A 27402-nucleotide genomic window follows, 5' to 3' on the forward strand; every position below is an offset into this window, starting at 1 on the left:
CAGACACATGTGGATCAAGGGAGGCTCCTGGGTATGAAGGGTTAAGATCTATAAAAAAACATGGATGTATTTCAGGAGGGTAACCTTGAGTCATAGAATCTTAGAATCACAGACTGGTTTGGGTCAGAAAGGACATTAAAACTCATCTCATTCCAACCCCCTGCCATGGGCAGGGGCACCATTCCCTATCCCAGGCTTCTCCAGGCCCTCTCTAACCTGGCCTTGGACACTTCTAGGGATGGGGCAGCCACAGCTTCTCTGGGCACCCTCTCCACCTTCACAGGGCTGATTTTCTTCCTAACATCCAATCTAAACCTACTTTCTTTCAGTTTGAATCCATTTTCCCTTGTCCTATCAAATATCTTGGCAAATGTGGTGGTAGCTGGGGGTGGAAATGCTAAAAACCTGGAGGAATGGTTGCAGGTAATGGTTAAATGGGCACTGGGGCTCCTTGTGGGAGGCTGGGGGTGAAGGGCAGTGCCCATCCCCCGTGCTGTGGTGACACTCAGGCAGCCCTGCAGCAGCCAGACCCTCACCACCGAGGCTCAGGGCCTGGCTCAGCTTTCCTGACTCACAGTTGTGCACTTTCAGGCACGAGGGTGAAAAGGTTTGTTGGTAACCAAAGAAAAGCTGTCAAGTGAAAAAATGTTGTGAGCAGATGATCCTGGCTCTCTGTTGTGGGCAACAGGGGAAGGGGCAGAGCTACAGGAACGTGTCCTGAGGGGATTTTGCTGTTGAATGCCAGCACTGCAAAGCAGCAGTAAAGGCACAGTACAACGTGGGGCTGTGGAGCCCCAGCACAGAGCCCTCCCGGCTCTTCAGTGCTCCTCTCTCAGCTCATTTGCTGGGGAGGGTGCAGCGCTGCTGATCTGCCCAGCAGGTGATGGTGTAAGCACTGCAGACCCTGCCTGTGCCCAGTGACCTTGGCTCCCACAGACCTCCCAAGGTTTGATTCTTTTCAGTAACACTTCAGCTCTTCTCCTGGCACACTCCCAGACTTCCCTCCTGGATCTGCAGACAAGAGGTTGTGATGCTGCTCTTGTTCCGTGGGACTTTTCTAAGCTGCAGTTCAGAGAATTCCTCTTTTTTGTGGTCAAGCTTATCCATCCTACCTGCAGCTGCTGGACAGAAGAGAAAGCGGGAGTGGCAAATATTGTAGTGCAATGGAAATATGTTGATAACAGTTTTCAAAACCCCTTCTGTCCACGTAGCATGTATTTTGTTTGGGTTTTGTTGGGTTTTTTTTATTATTAAGACTTCTGGAGAGGTTTCCTTGTCCATCCTATATTTAGAAAATGTGGGCAGGCCATGCAATTTTGGGAAGCAGCCTTGTGTTGGCAGGGCCGCTGCTCATTTTATGTGTTGTAACATTTTTGTGTTGGTAATGTTTTGAGTGGCTGTTTGAGGGAGATTCTGTGAGTCACAGCTCTGGTTTTCTTGTGGGGTTAGGTAGGTGTCTTGTTCATTTTGGGGGCTCAGAAGGGAAGAAAGAAGCAGTTGTAATCTGAAGCAGTGCTGGCAGTTTTGGTTTTATTGCCAGAGCTGTGATAATCTGGTATTTCCCGTAAAGCCCCAGGTGCTGTACTTGCTTTATTTTCTGGGACTCTCCAATTTCTCTTACCCTTTGTGATTGCAGGACAGAGCCAGACAGCGTGTCCTATCTGGGCCCTGAGCATTCACAACATCAAAGATAACAGCAAGCCCCAAACACGTCTCGAAATGGAAAGAAATCTCCTTCTGTTTAGTTCCATATCACAATTTTCGAGAGGGAGAAGAGGCCCAGTTCATAATTTCTAAATGAGCAGAGCTGTGTATGTGGTGTCTCTGTCCCCTCCTCTCCTCCTTTTCTCTTCTTTTCTTCCTGCCCTTTTTTGCAGGTCAGAAGAGACACTGAGTGTGTTTTCTGGTGATGGAGAGCCCATTTCTCTGGGGCTGTCCCATCTCTTCTTTTCATGCAGGTGCAGCAGCTGCCTCACTGCATTGCTGGGGCCTCACTGCATTGCTGGGGCCCTCACTGCATTGGTCCTGCCTCACTGCAGTGCTGGGGCTCTCACTGCATTGGTCCTGTCTCACTGCAGTGCTGGGGCCCTCACTGCATTGCTGGGCCCTCACTGCATTGCTGGGCCCTCACTGCATTGCTGGGGCCTCACTGCATTGCTGAGGCCTCACTGCATTGCTGGGGCCTCACTGCAGTGCTGGGGCCTCACTGCATTGCTGGGGCCTCACTGCATTGGTCCTGCCTCACTGCAGTGCTGGGGCTCTCACTGCATTGCTGAGGCCTCACTGCATTGCTGGGGCCTCACTGCATTGCTGGGGCCTCTCTGCATTGCTGGGGCCTCACTGCAGTGCTGGGGCCTCACTGCATTGCTGGGGCCTCACTGCATTGGTCCTGCCTCGCTGCAGTGCTGGGGCTCTCACTGCATTGCTGAGGCCTCACTGCATTGCTGGAGCCTCACTGCATTGCTGGGGCCTCACTGCAATGCTGGGGCCTCACTGCATTGCTGGGGCCTCACTGCATTGCTGGGCCCTGCCTCAGAAGGGTTTGGGTCCTTCCCCCAGCAGCAGCGTTTTTCTGCACTGGAGCCTCGGGGCTTGTCTGCACAGGGAGGCTCTTGCAAAACATGCTTGGCCCAGGGTGTGAATTTAAAGGGAAAGGACTGTTCTGCAGCAGAGTCCTGCCTTAAACCCTCTTCTCCTGCAGAAGAACACTGGTGCTTTTAACTGTCTGAGCCTGGTGGAACAGCTGCAGTTGACCTGGGCAGCCAAGGGTTAGGGTTAGGGTTAGATTCTGTTCTGAGCTGGCCTTGGGTTAGCCCTGTGCAGGAGGTAAGGGCTTGGGAGTGGAGGCTGCTCTCTGTGTGCCCAGAAAAGGGACAGCACTTCAGAGCAGAGCCTGCCTTAGGGCTTCTGGTGCCCTCTGGGGAAGCCACACTGAACACAGGCAGTGCACACCAGCTGAGCTGACAGCCCCCCTCCCTCAGCACTGGGCTTGGGTTAACTGCTCCAGTCCAAACCTGTCAGAGCAGCCTGGGGATCACCTTGATGAGCTGTCCTGGACCAGCAGCCCTTTGGAGCTGGAGGTGCTTCCAGGAGGGAGTTCTGCTTTGGTCCTCACTGAGTTGTTGGACTGGTCACCCAGCTGTCATCTGTGTCCCACCCACGCCAGACCATGAAGCTTCCTGAAGCTTTTTCCTCAAATCCAGACCTCTAGCACTGTCCCAGTGCCACCTTGCCAAACCTGAGATGCACCTGGGAAATGATGCTTTGGGGAGACCTGGGAAATGATGCTTTGGGGAGCTGAGGTGATCTGTGGGTAGACTGTGCCTGCTGAGCTAAGGTCTCACATCCCAACTCCTGGCTGTGAACTAAAGTCCTTTGCCTTTGGGAGAGCAGGAAGGGGCCCTGAAATACCATGAACCTCACAGGATCGAAACCTGAGGTCTCTGAAAGCAAAAGGGGCACTGTGACAATACAAAAAAAGTCATGTCAATGTAAATTCCCTATGTCTCTCTGAGGCCAGAAGTGGGAGCCCAGACATCCCTGGCTGCTCCAGGCTGGTTTCATTGGCATCCCCTGGAAGTTGCTGTCACTGCAGTCACTGAAGGCAAGAGCATAGCAGGGCTGGCAGAAAGGCAGACATTTCCATGAGGCAAAGGCATGCTGTCATCTGGATAAACTCGGGAAAAATGCACGCAGGGGTTTGTGCCTGTGGGCACCAGGGCAGGAAACCAGCCCTGTCCATGAGAGAATGCAGAAGACTTCCCCACTGGGAAGCATTCAGAAGCAGTGAGTGATACTTGTTGCATGAAGTGGGGCTCTGGTCTAGCAAGGAGCATGGTCAGACCCAACATCTCAGCCTCTCTCAGCCTGGTGGTCCTCCCTGGCTGCTTTCTGTGCCTGTCACGAGTCCCCATGTGTCACTGAAGCCTCCCCCTGTTCCTCACTGCTGGAGTTGCCCTGCTAACAGAGTTGGCTGCTTGAGGACTCATCAGGGCTGAAATGATTTATTTCTCAGCCATTTATTGCAAATGAACCATTGGAAGGTTTTCAAAAGCCATCTTTTCTTGACCTAAGTTCAGCTGGATGTTTTAGCAGCATCAGCTTTACATAACACGCCAGTGGAGGGGAATTCTGGGGGAATAAAGTTTATGTTGATAAACAATCCTTGCTGACCAGGATCTCCCTCTCAAAGTTGCGTGGTTATTCGGTGGATCACTGAGGGAACAGCTGCCCCAGAAAAATGTGATGACTTGCGTGTTTACTCTGAGTGTCTGATAAAATCCCTAAATATCTTATGACAGCAGGTAATCCTTTGCCAGCGTTTAGAATTCACTGAAATGTCTTGATAGAGCCCTAGCACCCCAAATTAATTCCAGTTGGTGAGGACAGGAGAGCATCACATGGGCTGAGAACTGGGTGGGGAGGACCATGAACAATGGATTAGGATAAACAGCAGTGTGTCGAATTGTCAGGGGAGTGAAGGGGAGCACAGCCTTGGGAGCTGAAGCCCTGCCAGTCGCTGCCCTCCATGGGGACTGCACAGAGTTAACCTCTGAAAGGTCTGCTTGGCACCCTGCAGCAAACCTGGGGGGTCCCTGAGGGCTCTTATGGAGTGGGATCTATTCATTGTCAGTTACCTGGGAATGTTTTTTCAAGATATCCCTCGTGGGGCAGGGCTGCCGTGTGATCCTGTCGGAGGTGTCCATTCAGCTTTTGTTCGTGCTCACAAAGACGCTCCCAGCTAATTAGGGGGATATTTTGTCCAGGCATTTATTTACCACCAAATTACAAAGGGAGGGGCACGAGTTGAAAAATGAGGTGAGAAGCATAGAGTAGGCTGTGCTCGACTGTGATGTTCCATCTCCGTGATCCCCTGGCTCAGGGTGAGGGCTGGGTAATTGCTGCTGTGGGTCCTTGCTGAAAAGCACAAAAGCAGATCTGGGATGGATCCTTCCTCTACATGTGCAGGGGTTCTCTGACTGCAAAATCTGGGATGGATCCTTCCTCTGGACATATACAGGGGTCCTGCAACTACAAACAACATCATCTGGGTGAGCAGAAAGGCTTTTTTCTCATGGTGTTTCAGGCTGGACCATCAGGCAGAGGGGACAGGCAGGGCAGGAGGGTGACCAGCAGTGTCCTTTCATGGGGTGTGGGTGGAAGCCCAGCTTCTACATCCTGCAGCCAGGGGGAAAGTGTGACCCCACGGCCTCAAAGCAGCACTGAAGTGTCTCTGAGCTGTGTGTGACAGTGGAGCTCCTGATGCTCCATCCCAAACGGGCAGAAAATCAGAAATTCGGGTGTCTGCCTGAGAGGGTGATTCAGGTCCTCTGGATTTCATGGAGACAAGGCTCTGGGAGCTCTTCAGTGAGATGTGGGAGGTAGTCAGCATCTCCAGGAATGAAATGAGAATGAACCTGGAGCTTAAGAGTGTTATTCAAGGTTTCCAAGACAATGGATTTTGCAAAGGAAAATAAAAAATCGTCAACCGCCCGGCCAAGACTGAGACAGGAAGGACAAAGAGAAGTGATTTTGGTTATCTGTGGTTGGTGGCAGCTGGCAGGGGCAAGGAGAAGGGAACAGAAAGAAGGGTGTAGTGTAAAGGACAGGACAAAAAGAGGGATAGATTACATCTTTGGGATGATGGAACATCTCTTTTGCACCTGGGGACCAGAAGAGCCTCACAGGTCTCAGTAGCTGTCAGTGGGGCTGGTTCCCCATTGGAAGCCTTTCTGCCAGGGCCTGTTTGCAGAGGAATCCACTGTTGCCCATTGGTGAGATGGTGAGGTTGGGATCAGCCGTATCCAGCAGCCATCCAGGGCCTGGGGCACCCTGTGGGATGCAGTGTGGATGCATAGGGCAGCTTGGTTGTGTGTCTGGGTCCTGGTGAGCTGGATGGATGTTACAGATCCCTCCTTGTGGCAGGGATGTGATCTGCTCAGTTTCTGAGCAGTTCTTCCAAAGCTTATTCTTGTAATCCTGTGAGTTTCTATCCCTCTGAACCCTGTCTTTGGACCTTTCCAGGTTAGTTCTGTAGACCCAAAGGTCTATCTAGGCTTTTCCAGGGCAGCTCCTCAGCACCACTGTACCTTCTACAGATTCATCAGAAACAAAGTCACATGCATGGGGTATTTAGACTGAGCATTTCCTACAAAAATGTTCTCTAGGAGATCCCACTCTTTCCATCAGGTTTTCATAGTGTCCTCAGGCCCCTGTAAATCCCTTTTGGGTTCCAAGTGGTTGGATTCCTCTGCATGGAGCTGCTCAAGGGTGGCTGGGGGACATGGGGAAGGGGGGGCAGTGGGAGTGCAGAAGTGAAGGAGCAGCTCTGCAGAAATTTTGCTTTAGCAAAGGGTCTGAGTGGAGACCCTTCTTACGCGTCCAGCTCCACTCCCTCCTTTTCACTCCTGCATGGAGGTGAAAATCACCCATGCTTTCAACACAGGATGAAACCTGCACTGTGCCCTGTCTTTTCCCAGGTCTTCCTTGGATCCCAAACTCCTTCCGCTTGTTGTCGCTGCTGCTTAAAATTGGCGTTTGTGGTGGCATCCAGAGGTCCTGGCTGCAGCATTGTTCCCCTTGTGCTATTCACAGCACAGAGTCATAACAAGAGCCAGTCCCTGCCCCAAATATATTAAGTGGGATCTTTGAGAGAGGAAATGGAAGCACAGAGAAGGGATGTGAATTGTCCCACTTTACGCAACATTTCTGGGATAAAACCCAGCACTATTAATAGCTTTTTGCTCAACAACCATCTTTTGTTCAGAACTCTGGTTTTCACCTTAAGTTGTTTGTGTTGTGCAGGATCTGCTGCCCAGTTTGGTGAAATTCCCCATTTTGTGACCTAAAGCTAAACAGGAAGCTGGTCAATAAAGCCATGTCCAGTTTAAACTCGGAATAATTTCCCTGCTTGGGCCATCACCACATTGCCCATTGTCTCCTCTTTGCCCACATTTCTCTGCTGCATCCTTGGTCTTTGTTTTCAGTCACTTGTGTTCTGCAATAGCTCCTAGAAAATTACACCTTCTCTAAATCCCTCCGTGAAGTAGCTGGACAACCCAGCAAGGGTTGGCTCTCATCACAAAGTCAAATTTGCTTTACCTTCCTTCTCGTTTGTTGCCTATGAATATTCTATAAAGTCATCTTTCTGCCAGAGAAATGTTTGTGGAAACAGAAACTGTTGATTAAATTTTAACGAAGAGTCACAGGAAGCAAATTTTAAAATTGCGACTGTATGTTTGTGATAATAAGAGCTCTGTCATTGCTGTCAGGGACTAGAATTGATGCAGGCCACAAAATCTCTTCATCCAACCAAAATGAGCCAGAGTTTCTTGAGGGTTGGTTTTTTTTGTTTTTATTTTTTTAAACACAAGCCACAAACTGCTCATGAGCAATTTACAAGCCAAAAATTAGCCAGGATGGCTTTCCAGAGAATAGTTCTGAAGAATATTGCAATAAGCAATATTCAAATATAAAACGAGGGAAAATAAGGATAAAAAAATTAATCAGGAAGAGCTGACATCCTGGAGACTCCTGGCAGCTGTAAATCAGCTTGGTTGGGGGACATTTCAGTGGAAGCCACCCATCGCTGTGCTCCAGTGGGGGTCCGGAGCTGCTCAGAACAATGCTGGGAAGCCGCACTCTGGACAAGGCAGGAGACACGCTGTGTTAGTGTCTCCACTGGGCACTGCCCAGAGTCCCAGTCGGAATTTACAGCTCGATTTGCTGCTTTGCTGCAGCCCACGGACCAGGGTGGCCCTTCTCCCTCTCTCCCTGGGCTGGGCTGGGGGATCTCTGCCTGTCCTGGTCTCTCCTGGGCTCCACAGCTCAGCCCTTGGGGAGGGATCAGATGCTGATCCCAGAGCTCCAGTCATGGCACAGACCCAGGGTGAGCAGGGCACTGGGACATTATAGTGTGGGGTGGTAATTCCATCCACGCTTGGTGGGATTTGGGCTCGTGGAAAAGCTGTCTCAGGGATGATCTTTAGTTTCTTTCCTGTGCTTGGATGAAAACCAGACCTGCGGTCACTTCTGGTACTTCAGTGCTTTAAAGCCTTTCTTCAACCAGCAGCAAAACTTTTAATCTTTCTAATATAACATTACAGAGAACAAACAAGTCTCTAATGCAAGCCCTGGGTCTCTTGTGGGGAGATCCCGATAAAAACAGGGCTTTCTGTTTTGGAAATACCCTCTGGTGCATTTGTCTCTCACCAGAGACAATGGTGAACTTTCAAAGTAGGCAGAGACATGGGAAAAAAAATATTGTAATTAAGACTGCAAGTGGTTGGCTTTTGTCACGGAATGCTAGAGAATATTATTTTATAGGTTAAAAATTAAACATCTCTACCTCAGTATTAGAGGCTTCTCACTGAATTTATTTATCCAGATATTAAAGTGCTTTCTTCTGTGAATCCCTGCTTTGTGTGGTGTTTCACCTGGCTGTGTGTGAAACATCAGGATGTTCTCTGGTCCAGAACTTCCTGGGAAGTTGAAATAGCAAAAAAAAAAAAAAAAAAAAAAAAAAAAAAAAAAAAAAAAAAAAAAAAAAATTGCCAGCTGGGCTGTCCCATCTGACCTTCACTTGACCTCTGCCTGCCCTGGATTAACATCTTGTAACTGATCCCAAATTTCTCCTATTTTTCCCTGCTTGCTGAAGTTAAGCGTGTTTGAAAACACTTGTTAAAGCTGCCTCTCATAGCTGAGTCTGCTGGGACAGGGAAGGAGGTGGATTCTCTGCTGGGATGGGGCTGGTTTGGTCTGGGGAGACCATTGTCTGCAGTGAGGTGTTCTGTGGTTCCTGCTCTCCCTGAGCTCAGATCTCACACCTCATTAGTTAACTTCCTCTGGGGTCCTGCTTCTGTTAAATGCAATGTATTGAGAGAGGAGGAGGGAGATCTCCAGAAGGTCTGTGCTGCCTGAGTGGAGCCCTGGTCCTTTGCCTGCACACCAGGCTGTGATGGGCACAGGGCTGGGCAGGAGAGGTGAGTTTGTGTGGCAAACCTGGCACCCCACTCAGAAATTTGGTCACATTCACCTGTTTGCAGTGGCCCAAGTCCTGATTTACCTGAAGGACTGTGTGTGTTTGGGGCTGTGCTGTATCCACACACTGAAGTGGGTCCTGGTTTTGCAGGTTTTCCTGAGACAGAGAATCATCACAGGATCCCAGAATGGTTTGGGTTGGAGGGACCTTGGAAACCATCTCATTCCAACCCCCAGCCACAGGCAGGGACACCTTCTCCTATCCCAGGCTGCTCCAAGCCCCATCCAACCTGGCCCTGGACACTTCCAGGGATGGGGCAGCCACAGCTTCTTTGTGCACCCTGTGCCAGGGCCTGCCCACCCTCACAGGGAAGAATTTCTCCCTGCAATGCTCCCACCAGCCCCTGATGGTCTGTCTGCTGGGAGAGCCCAGGTGGTGCAGGCAGTCCCTGTTAGAGGAATTTCAGCTCTCCTCTAACTGAGCTGTTCTCGCCTATGTTTTAAAGCCACAGTCCTGTGATTCATAGAGCTGTAAAACATCTTAATAGGGTTTTTTTTTTCACCCCTTTCTAGAACCAATGACATTCCGCTAATGGTCATTTGCATCTGCAAATTCTTCCCTGTAATCTGGAAGCTTTTAGCCTTTAGCTTTGCCATGACGTAAAGGGGTCTATATATGGTTTCATGTACAGATTTCATAATAAACATTTAATGAAACGAGGGTTTTTCTGCTAACCTAGATTGTTTTGTCTCCTGGGGTGAGTTTTTCAATCACTTTCCTTTGGTGATTGAAAGATGATGGATGTCACCCGGTCTTTACCAGGGTTCTAGGGCAAGCAATTTGTGCTTAGTGCTCAGTGACTGGTACAAAGGATTAATGTATTTTAAAATTTTGGATGCCTGTGGTAATTTCTTTGTTGGCTGGGTCTGGACTGGCAGTCCACAGAGCATGGGTGGGCAATTTTTCTAGCTGTTTGTGAAGATAGAGATAAAGTTATATTTTATGAATTGCTGTTTCCAAGGTCATCTGGAAATTGAGCAGTTCATAAAACATATCTTTGTTCAAAGATATATTTGATTATATAAAATATGATCCCAGAATCAATTGGGTACAAACAAGATGTTGCCTTTAGGGTTGAAAACACATTGTTAGAGGCATGAAGAGCAGAAATGGTCGCTGCTGTCTTTGTGTGGCTATTGTTTTTGGTCTTAATAGGAACAGAATGAATGACATTTTTCCACCAGACCACTTATGCTCAACTATACCTCCAGGACAACTTCCTGGCCAAAAATATTCAAAACAAACAAACACAATAGCAATTCTACTCCAATTACATTGTTTGCAAACCAGCTAGTGTTCATAGAGTACTAGGTTTGGCAAATCCAAGCACTTCAGCCCCTGGATTTTAATATTGGATATTTGCATGTGCATTCCTTGAAGCTGTTTGAGCTCTTCAGGTGAGTGTTTGTGTAGCCACAAGCATGAGCAGCCCCAGCATTGTGGCAAAAACACAGCCCAGTTGTCTTAACAATTTGGGTGTTGGAAAGACATCCCTGTCCAGTGGCCAGATTGATTTCAATGGAGCTGAGATTTCAGCCTCGGGCTCTGGACCAAATCATACACCAATTTCAAAACTTTCACTAGAAATAAGAATAACTGCATTTTTAAGTGTGGGAAAGACAGAGGAGGAGGAATTTATTGGTTGCTCTTAAATATAAGTGGAGCCAGGGTTTGTAAGAGGAGGGTGACATTTCTGGCTTTGTGGCACTTTGTCATAGAATCACAGAATCCTCAGGGTTGGAAAAGACCTCTAAGATCCCATGGTTTGAGTAGCCAGAGGATCCTTTAGAGAGCACACCTAAATCAACAAACCTGCTTGTAACTTTCCAGTCAATTTTCTTTGGTGATGGGGATGGTCATAAAAATAGAGATTGTTGTAACTCACAATTTAAATAGATTTTTAAAAAAAATTAATAGTGCTGTAGATTGGTGTTGTAGACACTTCTTCTCCCTGACACAGAAAGCTACATTAATTTACTTATAGGAAAAGAAACTTCTGTGTTAGGGAAGGTATGGGACATGTAGGGAGGAATAATGCATCTGTTGTGGCTTCAGCAAAGTGATTTCCACGCTTCATTCCAACCCCAAATCCACATATATCAAACTTTTCAGCATCTTCACACTTCCAGTCATCTGCGTCCTTTCCATCAGTGTCTGTTCTGTGTGAGTCAGCTGGGTGGGTCCCCAGCAGACCCTCCAGGACCTGCAGGAGTGGCTCCTACTGTCCCACCTGTCACCAAGGGGGACCTCTCCCAGGAGCACAGAGATGAGCCTCTGACTCCTGCTGGCAGGACTCTGTGGGAGAGGCCCGGCAGCAAGGACGGCTCTCATGTCCCTAGAGAGCTTTGGGTTATTAACCCTTGCTGTTCTCTGCAGTTACTGCACAGGGAGACCCTTGGACAGAGGAGGTGAGGTGTAAATGTCCCAAGTGAGCCACATGGTCCAGTGCTGCCTCCTTCATTGGAGTCCTGCCCTCTGAGGGTGGTGAGGCCCAACCCAAAGCATCCTATGGTTCCATGACTCCATGATCACTGCTCATGGAGAAACATGGCTATTTGTTAATTAAAAGGTCAAACAGTGATTACAGCAAAATGCTGCCCCTTGGAACTTTAAATTTGTCATTGTTGTTTACCTGTCATGTACCCCTGCTCAGCACACCAGGATCTGAGACAGTGGCTACAGAGGCTGCCATGAGAATGTCTGAACATCCTTTGGCATAAACTGAAACACAAGTTGCCTGAAGTATAAAGCATATTCCAGATATTATATTATGTTTAATACTCTGGGTCTGGAGCCTGTAGATACCCACTGGGGTAGAGGCTGCTGTGGGTCCATGTGTCAGTGTCACACCAAGGTTCTCTCCCGCAGGCTCCGGGCTGTGTGTGGTCTGTGGACGTTGTGTCCATCCCGGCAATAAAGCCAGGGTTGTTCCACAGCTTCACTCAAACCCTGTTACCTCCAGGGGCGTTGGAGGGTCACAGACTCTGAGGAGTCCTTCTGACACTGCCACCAAAGAGCTGACTCCCCTCAGACGCCACAGCCTGCCTGGGTGCACAGCAGGGACTGCCTTCTGCCTTCTCCATAAAAACTTAGAAAAAAGACGGACAAACACCGAGTGTTGTGAGGCTTTTTCCAAGCAGATCCCATGTTTCCATCCCTTCTGGCAGGAGTGAGCTTTCCTCAGAGTAGGTCCCTTCTTTGACAGGTTGGCATTTGCAGCCAGTATTGAAACTGAGTCTAGAGGACCAGGAGCTGCTGCTGCTGAGCTTCAGGTTTGTCTCCTTGTCAAGTAAAGGCCAAATAAAACCCAAGGCAAAGGAGCATCACCTCTGATTAAAACAGTGGAGCCTGTGGGACTGCATCAGGCAAGAAGTGAGATGTATCACAGTGGGGAGTGTGCTGACCCCCAGGATGTGTCTGGTGTCCCAACCTGCATGGTGATGTGCCAGGAATATGTGTCCTCTATTTTGCAGCAGAGATGACAGAAATGGGAAAAATTCCTTTTAGTTAGGAGTTGCCATCCTGGCAAATGTTTGTGATTGAATTTGGAGCAAGTTGAGGCTGCAAAGCATTTCCTATGGAAAGATCAATTCTGTCATTTTCTGTGTTAGAGAATGTTGAAATACTCCCATCTGAGGCACCCTATGTCAAAGGAATGGTCTGTGCAGGCAGTGGGATTTTGAACAGCAAAGTGGTGGGGACTCTCCTGAAGTGGCTTAGGGAACAGCAGCCTTTGAGACCTGGCTTGGGTGGGTATTGTGCCTCCAGATCTTGTCCTTCAGTGAGGCCTGGAAGCCTCAAGGACTGTGCCTGGAGCATCCTTTGGGTGTCTGGGTTCCTCTGGGGAGAGCTGGGAGCTCAGAGCCATGGGGACACTGCTGGATCTGCAGCTCTCCACAAGAGCCCAGTGGAAGCCCCAGCACCAATGGGGGTTTGGGGAGGCTGAGAAACACAGCTTCTTTCCAAGAGATCACCTGTGCACCTTCCCTCCCTCCCCCCTCCCGCACAGGAGGGGTGTCCTGACCTGAGGACATTCAGGTGGGGACCTGAGGACTTTCCTTGTGTGGAGAGCCTTTAGATGCAGGCACATCAAGGATCACCTGTGAGTTTGTAGGTCTTAACTCTCCTTGCATCTCTTCCATTCCTGTGAGAAAGCATTTTTTAGCTTTGGTTTTCCATCCCCAGGGGAATTCAAGCTCAGTTGCCTTCTTCCTCAGCTGCTCAGAGAAACACAGAAGGATCCTGTCCCCCCAGGTCTCCAGGCCCACCTCCCTGAACACTTTTCCAGGCTCTGTGTGCCAGGCAGTGTGGGGGAGCCTCCAGTGGCTCACCCTGCAGCCCTTGGAGGGGGCCAGGATGAGAAATCCCATCTCCTCAGACATCAGTCATCCAGAGATCCCAGATGTGTCTGTGCACATGCAGATGCATCTCCACAGCTCAGGTATTGCCGGCTGTTCCAGAGCTCCTGCAGCACCTTTCCCAGGATGACTGCTCCTGCCTTTTGCTGCTGAGGGGGTGTTTATGTAGGATGCTCTGTGGGTGGGATGTGGTTTTGTCACCGCTCCATTGTTGGGCTCTGTTTGGGCACTCTGCCAGCCGATGATTAATGATGTTTTGAGTTGAGGCTCTGAGGTGCTTGCAGGTACCAGAAGTAAAAGAGGTGTTGTTATCATCAAGGTACTTCAGTGTTGTATCAAGTGTAATCAGAAGTGAATTAATTAAAGCAGTATGTACATCTAAGTCCTTTTATGGTGGATGTTCAAACAACTCGTATCGTGTAGTTTAGAGCTCAGCCTTTCAGACTCTTGTAACCCTCTCCTCTCCATAAGAAAGCAGCAGATGCCTTCTCAGCAGAGGACAAACCTCTCCTGCAAAGGTCTTTTTGTCAGACATGGCTCTTAAAACAAGTTAGGAAATACTGTGCATTTGTCAATCCTGGCTCCGGTGTGTTTCAAGGTTAATTTTCACAGTTCACACAGCTCGTGTAGGATGAGATCTAATAATGGTTGTTTAGGTTTCATCTGACCTTGGAGTAAGCAAAAATCTGTAGAAAATTTGTATTTATTGTTGGTCTCAGCTCTCCCAGGATTAAACTTCCTTTTTGCAGGATGATATACCCTTGACGTGGTTGTCATTTACAAAAATTGCCTGGAAATACATCTGGCTCTTCTGTCCAACACCTCAGGCATTGTGAGGCCGGTGATACTTCACCAGAATTAGACCTGGACCCTGCTTGGTACACATCTAAAGCTGTTTGCCCAGGATAGTGCTATTTTGATATGTGTGAAGCTGGTGACTTTGTTTGTCCAGCATGCTGGCAAAAGTATCAAACAAGGAGGCGATTAAAATGACCCCAAAAGTGCTCAGAGCACTAAGAAAGGGGACACTTAGAATCAATCCCCTGATCTTTTTGAACTAAACTCATGGTTTTCTGAGCTGCAGCTCTGTGATTTGGACTGGGCAGAGATGGGAAACGGGTCAAAAACTGAAAATGTACCTGAATGTAAAACTTTGACATACTCCAGTATGAGCACTCTGTGTGCTGCTCTGGTCTCTCAAGCTACTTCAGTTTACTGCTGGAGAAGGTTGAAAGGTGATTCAGTCATAGTTTACAAGTACCTAAAAAGGGAAGGGGTTTCTGGTTGCTAGATGGGATTCAAATTTACCAGAGAAAGGCAGAGATCTCTTGGCTGGAAGCCAAAGTCAGAGGAGTTCAGACTATGAATAAGAGCTGCAGCTTAAACTTTTTACCAGTAAAAACCAAAGGAAAGTCTTTGTCTGGAATTACGCAGAGTCATCAGCAGTGAATGGCTCTAAATGAAGATTTCTGTGTTTTTCTGAAAGCTGCAGGAATTATGAAGTGAGGCTTTCCAGCCCAGAGCAGCCCTTCCCAGAGACCAAGGCCAGCCTTCCCTTTTGCCCAGAGCAAGGCTCTGGATGCAGTTTCCCAGGCTTGGGGCTCTGCCTGCTCTTCCCACACTGCTGTCCAAGCACAAGTCCTGCTGCACTGCTGCAGGAAGGGCACAGATGTGTCAGGGAGCACAGCTCTGCCTCTTGGTGCACAGCCCTTTTCCCAGACACAGTTCAGAATATTTTGGGATTGGATTCTCCTTTCACTGCTCTGATTCATCTGGGGAATTGCAGTGCATGGACTCCATGAATGTGGGCTGGAGTTGAATACACTCTCTTTCCCTCCTGTAGTGAGACACCAAACCCATGTAGACTGGGGTGGAAAGATGTTCTCCTCCCTTTTTCTGGGCAGGACTCTCTGCTGGAGGGGTGGGATGCCATGTCTGTGTCAGCTCTTTGGGATTTTTTGGATCTGCCTGCTGAGGGATGTCCTGCAATCATCACTGGTGACATGTGCAGAGCTTTAGGTGAGACATGATTCATTTTGGTGGGGAGATCATGGAAAGTTCTATGCTTGTTCTTGGCCCTCTTCTTCCACAGGCTTCAGGGTCTGGGGTTTGCTCTGCTCTCACCAGCATTTCAGTGGAGAGGGGCAGGGCTGACACCCCTTTCTCCAGCAGTTTGCAGTTCCTCTTCCACTCAGGGTGATGGTAGTACACAGAACTATGGAAGGGAGACGAGAAGAGAATATTCTTTCACACCACAGGACTGGGTTGTTATACCAGTTTTAACGCCAGTTGAACTTCTTTACATCTTACTAGTGGTCCTAGTTTATAAAATATGGGAATTCTTCACACCTGTGGCTCCTCTGAAATGAGACAAGAGTTGTCCCTTCAGTGACTGGTATCTCAGTCTAAATTAGCCCATATTATGTCCATATGCTGCCTGATTCATAATTCTGCAGACCACCAGGCTGGAAATAAAATGAAGCAGATTCAGCCATGCCAAGGTCAGGACCTTCCCTGTATTTAAGGTGTATGGATAATGTTGGCATGGCACAGGGTGACCTCGGGGTACAATGGGAGCTACTGACACACATTCAGACAGAATAAATATTTGAGAGTCTATTCCTCTATTCCCCAAAATGACCCCTATAAAAGCAAGGTCCTGTTTACCTTCCTGGCTCCCTGGGCAGTGTTCTGGGAAGACCCCAGCTCTCTTTTCCCTTCACTGCCTTCCAGCTCTTCTGGGCAACCCATTTCCAGGCAGGGATCAGGGATGTGGGCTTCACAAAACCCATGACACCTTGGATTTTCACAGAAGTCCTAAAATTTGGTGAAAGCTGAGATAATTTCTGGTCAGAAGTCTCTGTTTGTGCCAAAGCACAGTGACCTGGGAAGCAGTGAAAGATGTCAGTGCACAGCCTGCAATGACTGACCCAATGTTTTTGTGCTCTCCCTGTCCCATTGAAATTATGGAATGGTTTGGCTTGAATCAACCTTAAAAAACCTTAAAACTCATCTCATTCTGCCCCCTACCACAGGCAGGGACAACTTCCACTATCCCAGGTTGCTCCAAGCCCCGTCCAGGCTGGCCTTGGACACTTCCAGGAATGGAGCAGCCACAGCTGCTCTGGGCACCAGCTGCAAGGTCTGATGTGCCTGGAGCAGCCCTGCCACATTGGCCACCCACAGCCCTGAGCTTGCCTTTCAGTCACTGTGAGTTTTGCTTGCCTAATTCCTGTTACTCTGAACTATTCCATTTCTCCTCATGCTGGGATCCCTTTGATTAAGGACAATTTATCTTCTCATTCCTGTGAGGAAGATGAGAGTTCTGAGAGCTTCCTCCCACAGGAGCATATTGCTGATGATCACTGTGCTTTTTATTATTTCATGTAAGATCCCTTTTGGTGAGAACAGTCTTTAAATACTATCAACCTACACTAACTCAGCTTGGCATGAGGAACCAGAGGAGACATACAAAGATCTGTAAAACACTGATTGCTCTGATGAAACTCACCCAGTCCCTCTGCCTTTAAGTGCTCTGCCATTTCACAAGATCAGAATGCATAAAGCAATTAGAAGATATTAGAAAGACGAAATTCTCTATCTGTAGCACATCTCAGTCAAGGGGAAACCATCGGTACCAATATTCGTAAGGCAAAACCAGCAAGTTGCTGTTTCCTTTTTTAAGGTTAACACTGAGAGAGAAAAAGGGAGCTGGAAGAGTGCAGAGCTGTCAGTTGAAAGAAAAATTGCAAGCCTGCTAATCCTTTCTTGTCAGGTTTAATATAAAGCCTGGCAGAGATTGATAAGAAGTGTCTCCCTCTCTGTCTGATGTTCCAGGTGCATGGTAAAAATCACCTCTCTGAAACACCCACGTGCAGAGCCAGGCTCCAGGCTGGAAGGGCTGCTGGCCAGCCTGACACTGCTGGCATAAAACCATTTAAAATACCTATTCTTTCTCTTTTCTTCTTGCAGCCTGGAGAGTGGCTGTCCCTCCCCTTCTCACCCTTTACACATGAGGTTTTTCTTGCGCCCCCTCTCAGTGCTCTGCTGAGGCTGATGTTGTGCTAAACAAGGTCTTTGCAGCAGAGACAAAGAACATCAGAGGCACAGAGCCCTGCTCCCTGTGACCTGCCTCTGCTCCATCTTCAGTAAAAACCTTCTGGCTGGGGCTGCTGAGGCTGTGGGATTGGCAGTACGCCCGTGGCAGCCACAGAGGTCGTGTAGGTGTTGGTAATGTGCAGCAGCAATGGCGAGGAACAGGGGAAAAACAGTCTCTGAAGAGCTTGAACTCCTGTGTGATGGTAGCTCAGCAAACCTGTGCAGGGACAGGAGACACAGGGATCCTGCCTGCGTGGGCAGGGCTGGCTGTGGGACCATCAAATCTGCTCATGTGGAGCCTCCAGAGCCAGGGGCTCCCTCTGTCCCCCATGTGGATGTTCCTGTCATTATAGGACACAAAATAAATGACACACATGTAGTTAAGTCGTCAGGGCAAAAAGAGGGAAGTTTATTTTTTTACTTCGGCTTATATAGATTTTGGACAATGACCAGGGGTTGGACAATGAAGGTTGCCACTTCTCCAACCACACTGGTCAAACTAGAAGTCCATCAATTGTCCCTTCTCAAGAGAGGTATGAAACACAAAAAGGACAGTTTACAATAATATCACTTTGTTTAGATGAAAATTTGTGAGAAACTCCACTACAAAAATGCAAACATCAGAAGGCTGAAAAAAAAATCAGGGTGACAATGCTCCTTCCCTGTGTGCTGTTTGCCCTGGGCAGCCCCTCTCCATCATCTCCTGGCAGTGGGGGCAGCAGGAGCTCTGCCCAGGGGAAGAGGCTGGGGGACTCCTGCACAGCTCTGAAAGGGCCAGGTCTCACTGTGTCCCCTTTCTCTTTCCACAGCCGTTCCTCCCAAACTGAAGAAACTGAAAAGCCCAAATGTTCACGTGGGTGAGAAGATCTCCCTGAAATGTGAGGCGACTGCTGGAAACCCTCAGCCATCCTACAAATGGTTTAAAGATGGGAAAGAGCTGAAGAAGAGCAAAGACATCCGGATCAAGTATGGGAATGGGAAGTAAGTATGACACGGGGCTGCTCTGCCTCTGCTCCCTCAGTGTCTGGGGCTGGAGGTGCTGCTGTGCTCCCCAAGTCCCTGCTGAGCAGCACTGAGGGGCTCCCTCAGAGCCACAGGCCCATGCCCAGCCCAGTTACCGTGCCCAGGAGGGTACAAGACCCCCAGTGTCCTCAGGGAGTAGTGGGGAGAGGAGCAGGGCATGCACAGGGAAGATGTTGGGTTTTTGATGGGCTGTCCTGGGCTCAGGGAGGGATTGGATACCTGAGACAGGTGTCCTGTGATGTGGGGGGCAAGGCTTTCCCTGGTAGCTGTGGGCAGCTCAGGTGGCCTGGGGTGACTCCTCTGGGATTAGGGGGTTGGATGCAGGAGGGTCCCAAACCCAGATGTCCCATCACTCAGCAGCAGGGCTGTGAGAGGAATTGGTTTGTTCCCTTCTGAATTTGGGTGGACATAGAAGCATCTAAGGCCACTGAAAAATCACAGAGTGACAAAGTAGGGTTCGAAGGGACCTCTGGAGATCTTCCAGTCCAATCCCCCTGCCAAGGCAGGGTCACCTGGAGCAGGTGACACAGGAATGTGTCCAGGTGGGGTTGGAATGTCTCCAGAGAGGGAGACTCCACACCTCCCTGGGGAGATGTTGCAGTGTTCTGCCACCATCAGTGTAAAGAAGCTCTTCCTCATGTTGAGATGGAACTTTTCATGGTTTAGTTTGTGGTCATTGCTCTTTGTCCTGTCACTGGGCACCACTGCCAAGAGTCTGGCACCATCCTCTGACACCCCTTGGAGATATTTATGTGCATGAATGGGATCCTTTCTCCATCTTCTCTACACTGAGCAGGGCTGAGATGCCAGAGTACCTCATAACTCTGACCAGGGGTCACGTGCAGGGACCTTGTCCTGTGCAAATCCTTTCATCTCTCCACCCAGGGCAGGTCCCCTCACATCTGCCCCAAAGTCCCCACCCAGCAGAGCTCAGTGACTGTCACCCTCAGGACCACTCATCCAGGCAGTGCTAAAACACCTGGAGAAAGAGGCCCCAGGGACCAAGATAATGGGTTCTCACTGAGAATGGATTTAAATGAATCCATGTTGATATTTCTCAATATTTACATATGTACCTTAAATTTTTTCCATAATCTTGACTATGCTTGCATTCATACATCCTAACCTAGCCAGCAACAGTCAGCTTGCCACTGCCTGACCCCTTGGAAAATTTGATGCTAATTCTTTGCTAACATATATTCTGGGCGTGGGAATAAAAGCTCATTATGGATTTGATAGAGTAGCAATTTTTAAAATTAAAAGCCACTAAAAATCTTTTTGAAAAATCAGTCAGTGCTTGAATGGGGCGTTGCCAATTGCTCTAATTTAATTTCAGTCCTGTGGGGTTTGGTTTCAGAGTCACACCCAAGATGGTTGACCTCCTTAGTAATAATTCTAGGACTTGTGGCTGTTTTGGGATGAGGCAGTGATGTGGTCAGTGGATCCAGGATAAGTGGTGCTGTCTGCTCAGGAAGGGCTCTCTAGGCTTGCAGGCAGCATTGACAGGACAGAGCTGTGCCTGCCTCACTCCTCTGCTGCTCTCACTGTGTTTTTGTGGCCCTTGTCAGTCTCAGGCCTTGGTTGTTTGGGCTTGTTTGGGATGCCCTGGAGAAATGTCAGCAGCACTCTCTGTAGCCAGGCGTGGGAACCCTGCCTATGCAGCCTGCAGGGATGGTGGGGAGCAATTTCCCTCACAGCAAGGGGACAACCTGCCCCAGACCAGACACCCAGCTGGGTGGAGGGATCCTCCCAGGGCACTCCCCTGCTGTGCTCCCAGTTATCCCAGCCCTTCCCCACCTCCTGGCACCCTGTGCCCAGCAGGAAGCTGTGACAGGATGGAATCCCACCCCAGCCATGCAGGGGGGACACACAGTCCCTGGGCCAGGGTCAGAAACAAATGGAAGGAGGTTGGTCCCCTTTCCTCAGGATGCTGCTGCCAAGTCATAATTTTGCATTTACCAGTTTCCATGACAACATGTTGGCTCTCTCCAGTGAGAGGCCAAAGATGTGTGGTGCTGGAAGGGCTGGAAAATAAGCTTATTTGCCTGCTGGCAAAATAAGCCCAAGGATAAGCATTTTAAGGAAAGTTGAGCACCTGCCTCATCCAGTGTTTGAGACACCCTCAGCAGCAAAGGTGTGAGCCCAAAGCATCCCTAGAACTGCTTCAAATCCCAGCTTCTCCTCCCTGGTGCCATTAAAATGTGCCTGTCTTGTGCTGGGACCAGCCTATGGAGGCTGGACTCAAGCAGGAACAAAGAGAAATGGCCTCAAGCTGGGCCAAGGCGGGGTTGGATATTAGGGAAAACATCTTCACTGAAGTGGTGGTCAGGCATTGGAACAGGCTGCCCAGGGAAGTGGTGGAAACATTCAAAAATGTGTCATGTGGGGACATGGTTTATTGGCCTTGGCAGTGCTGGGGGAATGGTTGGACTTGGTGATCTCAGAGGGCTTTTCCAACCTAAATAATTCTGTCATTCTTTGGGACAGTTCTGGGATAATTACACCTCAGTGAGAACCTGCCCCTTGTTTGGCAGTGCAGGAACACTTCTCTGAGAGGATCTGGATGGGTCTGTGCACTCTGGCATTCCCACCTCTGTCCCCTGCACGGGGTCCCAGAGCTGAAAACCTCAAGGCAGAGTGTCCACTGGCACTGGAACTGCCTCCCTCTAGTCTGGACTGCATGGAACAAACACCAAAAACTGTTCAGAGCAGGCTGAGGGTTGAGGGAGCCCTCATGACTTTGATGTCTTCATTATGCAGCTGGTGGGGCCGAGTTTAGTGGAGGGACATGTGATATGGGTGTAGATCATTACTTCCAGCATCTTGGGAGGGGACTCCAGGGAAGGATAAGCATCCCAAACTGTAAATCTCTGAAAGGAGATGTTACTCTATAACAATTATTTTAACAATAATGGGATTTATACATCTGGCTCCACTTAGAGATAACACTGGTCTCCAGATAATCCCCTGAGCTTCCTTTCAGTTCAGAGTGGGGATTTCAGAGGGCCAGAAAGGGAGCACTGGGGAGGGACCTTCACAGAGAAAGTACACAAGGCAAAAACTTCTCAGGCTGTGCAGGACCTGGCCAGGTGCACAGGATCATTTCTTTAGAAGTGTAATCCAAAGACCTGATAGAGTTTCCTGCTGGAGCCGGGCTAAAGGAGCCCTCCCAGCAAAGTGATGTCCATGGTGTTTCCCTTGGCCCTGTGAGGCCCTGGCAGAGATGGGCACAGCTGAAATCTGTCTCCAGCTCTGACATCTTCAGCATGCAGAGGGTTAGGATGGGAGACAAGGACATGGTTGCCCTCTGTGACTCATTCCTGGCTTTCCTCCCCATGTGTTTAAAGAGCCTTGAGGTTTCTGACTAGAAAGTATGACTGAAGCACTGATTTTTTGTGATCAGGTTTTCATCTGACCTCTAGAATAGGGAATCTCTTTCAAAATAAGGGGTGTATATCTTGTAAGGAGGAGAGGAGGGAGCACTTAACTGCATGTCAGCCCTTCAGCTTTTCCATCAATCATTTTCCCTTTTCTTTTTAAACTTACCAGGAAAACTTCTGGTGCCATCAGGCAAAGGAGTCAATTTTTTTTCAATGGATTTTTGCTGGAGGGAGGGGAACAATTCTGATTCCTCCTTTCTGAACTTCATGTTCCATCTGTAATTAGTGACAGGTTGGGGCAAGCCTGGCTTGCACGAAGGGGAAAGATCTTTAAGGTGGAAGAAATGATTGGCTGGAATTTTATCTCCGTCTCCATTTAAATCAAACATGGTTGATGGGGAACCCAGAGAAATTACCCAGAAAGAATTGCCCGTGGTAGTGGATGGCTCCACTCACAGCCTCGTGAATGGCTCTCCCCTCAAGCTGCCAAAGCAATGCCATTTTTGGCTGAGTGTGTCTGAGGTCTGATTGAGGCTGCTGGCTCCCAAGAAGTTCAGGTTGGTTTTGACTTTCTGACTATCCTGGCAAATGGTCAAATACCAGCTGTGGAGGAAGCCAAGGCAGTTTTTGCTTGTGGAGGTGCAGAGAACCTTCCCCTCTGGAAGCCAAGCTCAAGGCTCAGCCTGGGACGTGCAGATGTTCAGCTGGAGCCCAGGAGCCTGGTAGTCCCCGAGCTGTGCCTGTCCTTACAGCCCTTTCCTTTGTGTGCTCTTCTACCAAGGGACACTGCTGGGGTGATGAAGTAGGCGTATCATTAGATTGGAGAGGGTTGGCAGTTCAGTTTGGGACAGGCTGACCATATGACATCCCTTGGGAGTAGTGTCCTACTTTCAGTATCACCAGGAATCCCTATTGTTAGCCTGTAAGTGGAGCCAAGGGATGCCCTCCTCTCCTGTTTCTGTACAGTAGTCCCTCAGGCGATGCCACTTGAGCAGATTCATTGCTGGGGTCTTCCTTGTAGGGCTCCCAGTTGTAGATTATTCCCCACCCACAATGAATGGGGCTGTGGTCTTCCCTGTACAGCTCACTGCACTGGAATGAAGGCAAAAAAAAAAAAAAAAAATAATGCCAAAGCAGCAGGGGAAAGAGAGTGCCAATAAAGATAAATGATTTCTTAATTAAGCCTGGAGACAAGGAGGGGCAAAGAGGACTGTTGAAGCCTTGTGGGAGCCAGAGTGAACCCAAGCAGGCTATACCACCACTCTGGCAGGGGTCTTCGGGCTGACATTTTTAAACAAAGGAAAAAGCTCATTTGACAATGGATCTTGCAAGAGCAATTCCAGATGCCTTGAAGCAAAGACTCTTCTCAAGCACCGGTGTTGTTATAATCTCCAGGGGAGCTGCTGCCTCGCTAACTCTCACGATGTCATTATAAGTCTCTGATATTTGGGATTTGGTTTTAGCTGCTGAAGGCACTTTATTGGAGGGGGTTGTGAAGGACAGCATCTCCTTTGTTTGTTTGCTTGTTGTTTGAGAAGAGATGATGGACATCATCTTGGCCAATGCACCTGGGACTGAACCAGGGAATTTGAGAACTGAAAGGAGAAGCAGTTGGGTCTTGAGCTCAAACAATCCACAGGCTTTGCAAGTTAGGGCTCCTGAGAGAGTCAAGGAATGGACATTTAATCAAATTTGACTGCATTATAGCTGCTAACAAGTCATGATTGGTGGCTGGGCTGCTTCAGCTGATGAGCTCTGCAAACTTAGAAGGGCAAGAAGCTTTATGTGCCTGAAATTTGGTGTGATTTTTCCAGCCATGTTGGCTGCTTACAAAGACAAAACTAAAACCTCTCTCTACAGACCTTCGCCCACCGAGGTTGCAAAATGTCACAGATTAGTTTGAGGCCCTCACTGAGACATGAGCTGAAACCCCATTCATCCTGTTTAAGTTAAAATGTTTTACCTTTGGGGAGGAGGGCTGGGGTGAGGGCTGAGGCTGCTGGCAGTTCACCCAGCACAGCACATCACAGACCTGCAGACATGAATTTGCCACGGAGCAGACACAGCTGAGGGTCTATGACATGTACCAGCTGCAGAAAAATGGCCTGGGGAGAAAAGAGTGACATGAGGAGACCCCAAATTTTATCTAGATCTCTTGCACACCCTGCGTACAACCACGGTGGTGTTTCACAGGGGTTTTGAGCAATAGTTCCTTGCCCATGTGAAGATGCCATCCCTTTCCCATGATCTCTGTTCCCCAAAATGCTTTTTCCTGTTATCAGTATTTGCAGCCTGGCTCTGCCCAGGGGTGTCCCCATGACAGCTGCTCTTGGTCTGGCACCTCCCTCTCCTCCTTGATTCTTTATAACCAATATGTTTTGCTTTAAAGGTCCTCTCAGAACTTCCTCCCCACTTTTGGCAGTCCCTGAAGTTTTGGTCCTGCCTCTGATTTGCCCAGCACATCAACCTCCACCTAATGTGTGATACACTTTCAAACAGGGACCTCTGTGCCTTCTCTTCAGCAGCACTGCCCCTCTTTTCCCTCCCTGGCACAGAACCAGCTCATGGTTTGGTGCTGATGTGGTGAGACCTGGGCACCCCAAGGGGCCCTGTCTCTGTGTTGAGGTCACACACTCTTTGGGATAGTGAGGTGTCTGTTCCACATTTGATGCTGGGAAGTCCCTAGCTTTTGGGACACTGCTCCTGTATGAGATCACAGGAAGCAGGGAAAGAACCTGCTGGGAGCTGGCCTCAGAGTACTGCTCCAGGACCTACATTTTCTCAAAGAAATTAAAATCCTGGCATTGGGGTTGGAGGAAGCATTCATAGGATGGATTAATTGCTTGGAGTTCCAGGAGTAGTAATACAAAGGACCCTGCAATAACATTGGGTCTGTGCATCAGCCAGAGCCCAAAACTCAGCTTTTACTCATTTATTGACGTCACACCCTGGCAGGTGCCGCAGCCTGGCCTGGCACAGGGACCAGCAGCAGCACACAGGAATTTGCCTCTCAACACAGCAGCCACAAAGTCCACTCCAGGCACTGGTGTGGTTGTGTGTCGCTGCCTCTGCTGTCCCACACCTCTTCCCATTGCCAGAACACCCCTGGCTGCATGGGAGCCTGGAGGAAGTTGCACAAGTGATCCTGCTCTTTGGAGTGTACTTATCGATCTTCTCCCCTCTTGTTGACACTGCCTGACCCAGAAGTAACTTGCCCTCATTCTGAGACCAGTGTCAGTGTCAGCTCTGCAGAGTGAGGACTGGGAGAGTCTTCCTCTTAAAATCAGCCTGTCCCCAGCCTGGGCACAGAGAGACCACAGCACTGCTGAGCAGAGAAGGGGCAAATCTGCTTTTCAGGTTAGAACAGCACTTTAATGTTGGGGAACAGGGGTAGGAGAGAGCAGGTAGAGTGGGTCAGGGGATGGCTGGTCCTGTCCTGGGCACTGCAAGGACATTATCTGTCTCCCTCAATCCCAGCAGGTCAAGCACAGAGTGGATCAGATGATGGCGTGAGGGGAGGAAGGGAGATAGAGAAGGGATGATGGCCAAGCTGAAAACTCCAAACCTTCTTGTCCTTACCCCTCTTACTTGATTGCTTTGCCTGGGGGCATTTCTGTCTCCTTTCCCGTTTGTTCTTTCTGTAGCTGATACTGAGCTGGCCAGATGATGCTCTGGAGCTCAGAGCAGCCAGCACAGGGCAGTTGTTTTCCTCAAGCACTGCGAGCACAGCCGTCCTGCCCAGCTCTGCTGTGCTCTGCTGGAAGGCAGGGAAGAGATCAGGGGGGCTGTGCAAGGGACAGGATGCTCCTGGCTGCTCCTGCCCTGCCAGACAAAGGGGCTTTGCTGTGGCCATCCCCATACTGCAGTGATTCCCTCTGTCTGAATTTATCCCATTGAGTGCTGGGGATGGTGAACGTGTCCCCCAGAGCCCCTGCCTCAGCCAGTGGGGCTGCCCAGTGCTTGATAGCTGCTGGAAAGCCCTTGTGGTTTGTAAGCTGGATACATCCTGAATCTTCTTGCCAATCATTAACCTGCTCTTTCAGGGGAAATGCAGCTCAGTGAGAGTGCCAGGGCAGCACGTAGGCACCAATTAAATCTCTGGCAGGATGCAGGCAGTGCACGTTACAGCAACTGCTGGCACTCCTGCCCTCGGCAATGCCAGTGTGCTTCCTGCTGCTGCCTCTCCGTGCAGGCAGAGGGGAATGGAGTTAATGGGTGACCACAGCCGGGCACCCAGCGTGTCCTTTGCAAGGGTCATGTTTTGGAATTTCCGTTTCCTAGGGTTTCAGGTGTGTTTACTATGTGCACTGCTCTTCATTGACAGTTTCGGGGCCATGTATGGGGTGGTCTCCAGGTTCTCTTCATCGGCCTATTCCTTGACTTCTTTGTTACTTACGTGTTAGTTAGCCTATTTTTAGAAGACTAATAAAATACTACAACAGTAGTAATCCTAGAGCTATTCTTGTCCAGAATGCTCCAGAAGTGGCTGAACTCACACGGGGAACACGGAGTCCTCAGTGTAGGTGTCTCGGGGGCAGCTCATGGCAGCTGCTCTCCTGATCCCATGCTCTGACATGAATGGCTTGGTGAGGAGATGACCTGGGAAGATGGCCCCACTTCCACTTGGCACTAGGTAAGAGGGGAAAAATGATTCAAGCTTGACCAAAGTGCTGGTGGGAACATGACTGCTGTCATGAGAAGTTCCTCCTTGGCTCAGAGGCAGGGCCTGTTTCTTCTCCTCTCACTGCACTGGAGGCCTCGGGGCCTGAGCTCACATTTAGATGTCTAAATTGCAGCTGATGAGGACACCCTTCCCAGCCAGAATTTGCCAGGATCTTTGTGTAGGTCCTGGCCAAGGGCTGATCTCCCTGTTTCCCATTGTAGTCTGGAGATTGGCACTGAAGAGGGTGATTTACTCATCCCTCCAAACTGCCCTCTGGGGGACTCTTTTCTCTTGGCCAGAAAGGTATTTTTGGGGATCTTCTTTTGGCCAGGCTGAAGGTCTCCTTGTGAATCCTATCCCTCAGAGCTTGCAGACAGCATATTCCCCGTGGCTCATCCCTCCACTGGCACTACAGGAGATAATTAGTGCGTGGCTAAGTCATATGTGCTGAGGGTCAGGGAAGACAATGAGGCAGATTTTCCCCTGGAGTAAAAAGATGTCAACAGAGTTGCACTGCAGCGAAATGATGGGATCTGTCAGTGACCCTGGCCCTTTCACTGAGCAAACAGCCTGGGGCAGAGCCTTCCTCCAGAAGAATGGCACTGTCTGGCAGCCAGGCACCCTTGTGAATGCACACACAGGGCTCTCCCAGGGCCTGCTGTCCCCAGGAGACACTGCCCAGGAGCCTTCATCCCCTCCTCCTGTGCTCAGTGTAACTCCTTGGAGGCCACTCCTTGGTGTGTCTGTAAAATCAGCCCTCAGGAGAGCAGAGTACCTGCCCTTAGGGGACAGCAGGGGGAAAAACACAACTTTGAAAAGCTGATTTCCAAAGGAGTTTTG

General features: G+C 49.3%; 1 protein-coding gene across 5 annotated transcripts in view; it reads left to right on the forward strand.

Annotated features, from left to right (window-relative positions):
• Positions 1-27402, forward strand: part of NRG2 (neuregulin 2) — an 84772-nt gene that overhangs the window by 10083 nt on the left and 47287 nt on the right. For 4 of the 5 annotated variants that reach the window (XM_083871596.1, XM_083871594.1, XM_083871595.1 and 1 more), the window contains exon 2: positions 18306-18477. In XM_083871596.1, coding sequence (XP_083727722.1) covers positions 18306-18477 — 172 coding nt within the window. Of the gene's footprint in view, positions 1-18305; positions 18478-25137; positions 25257-26369; positions 26533-27402 lie in introns of those variants that run through there. The other variant, XM_083871597.1, reaches the window with a different exon arrangement.

This window comes from Zosterops lateralis (genome assembly GCF_965231275.1).
Source record: "Zosterops lateralis genome assembly, chromosome: 14".
Classification (NCBI taxonomy): domain Eukaryota; kingdom Metazoa; phylum Chordata; class Aves; order Passeriformes; family Zosteropidae; genus Zosterops; species Zosterops lateralis.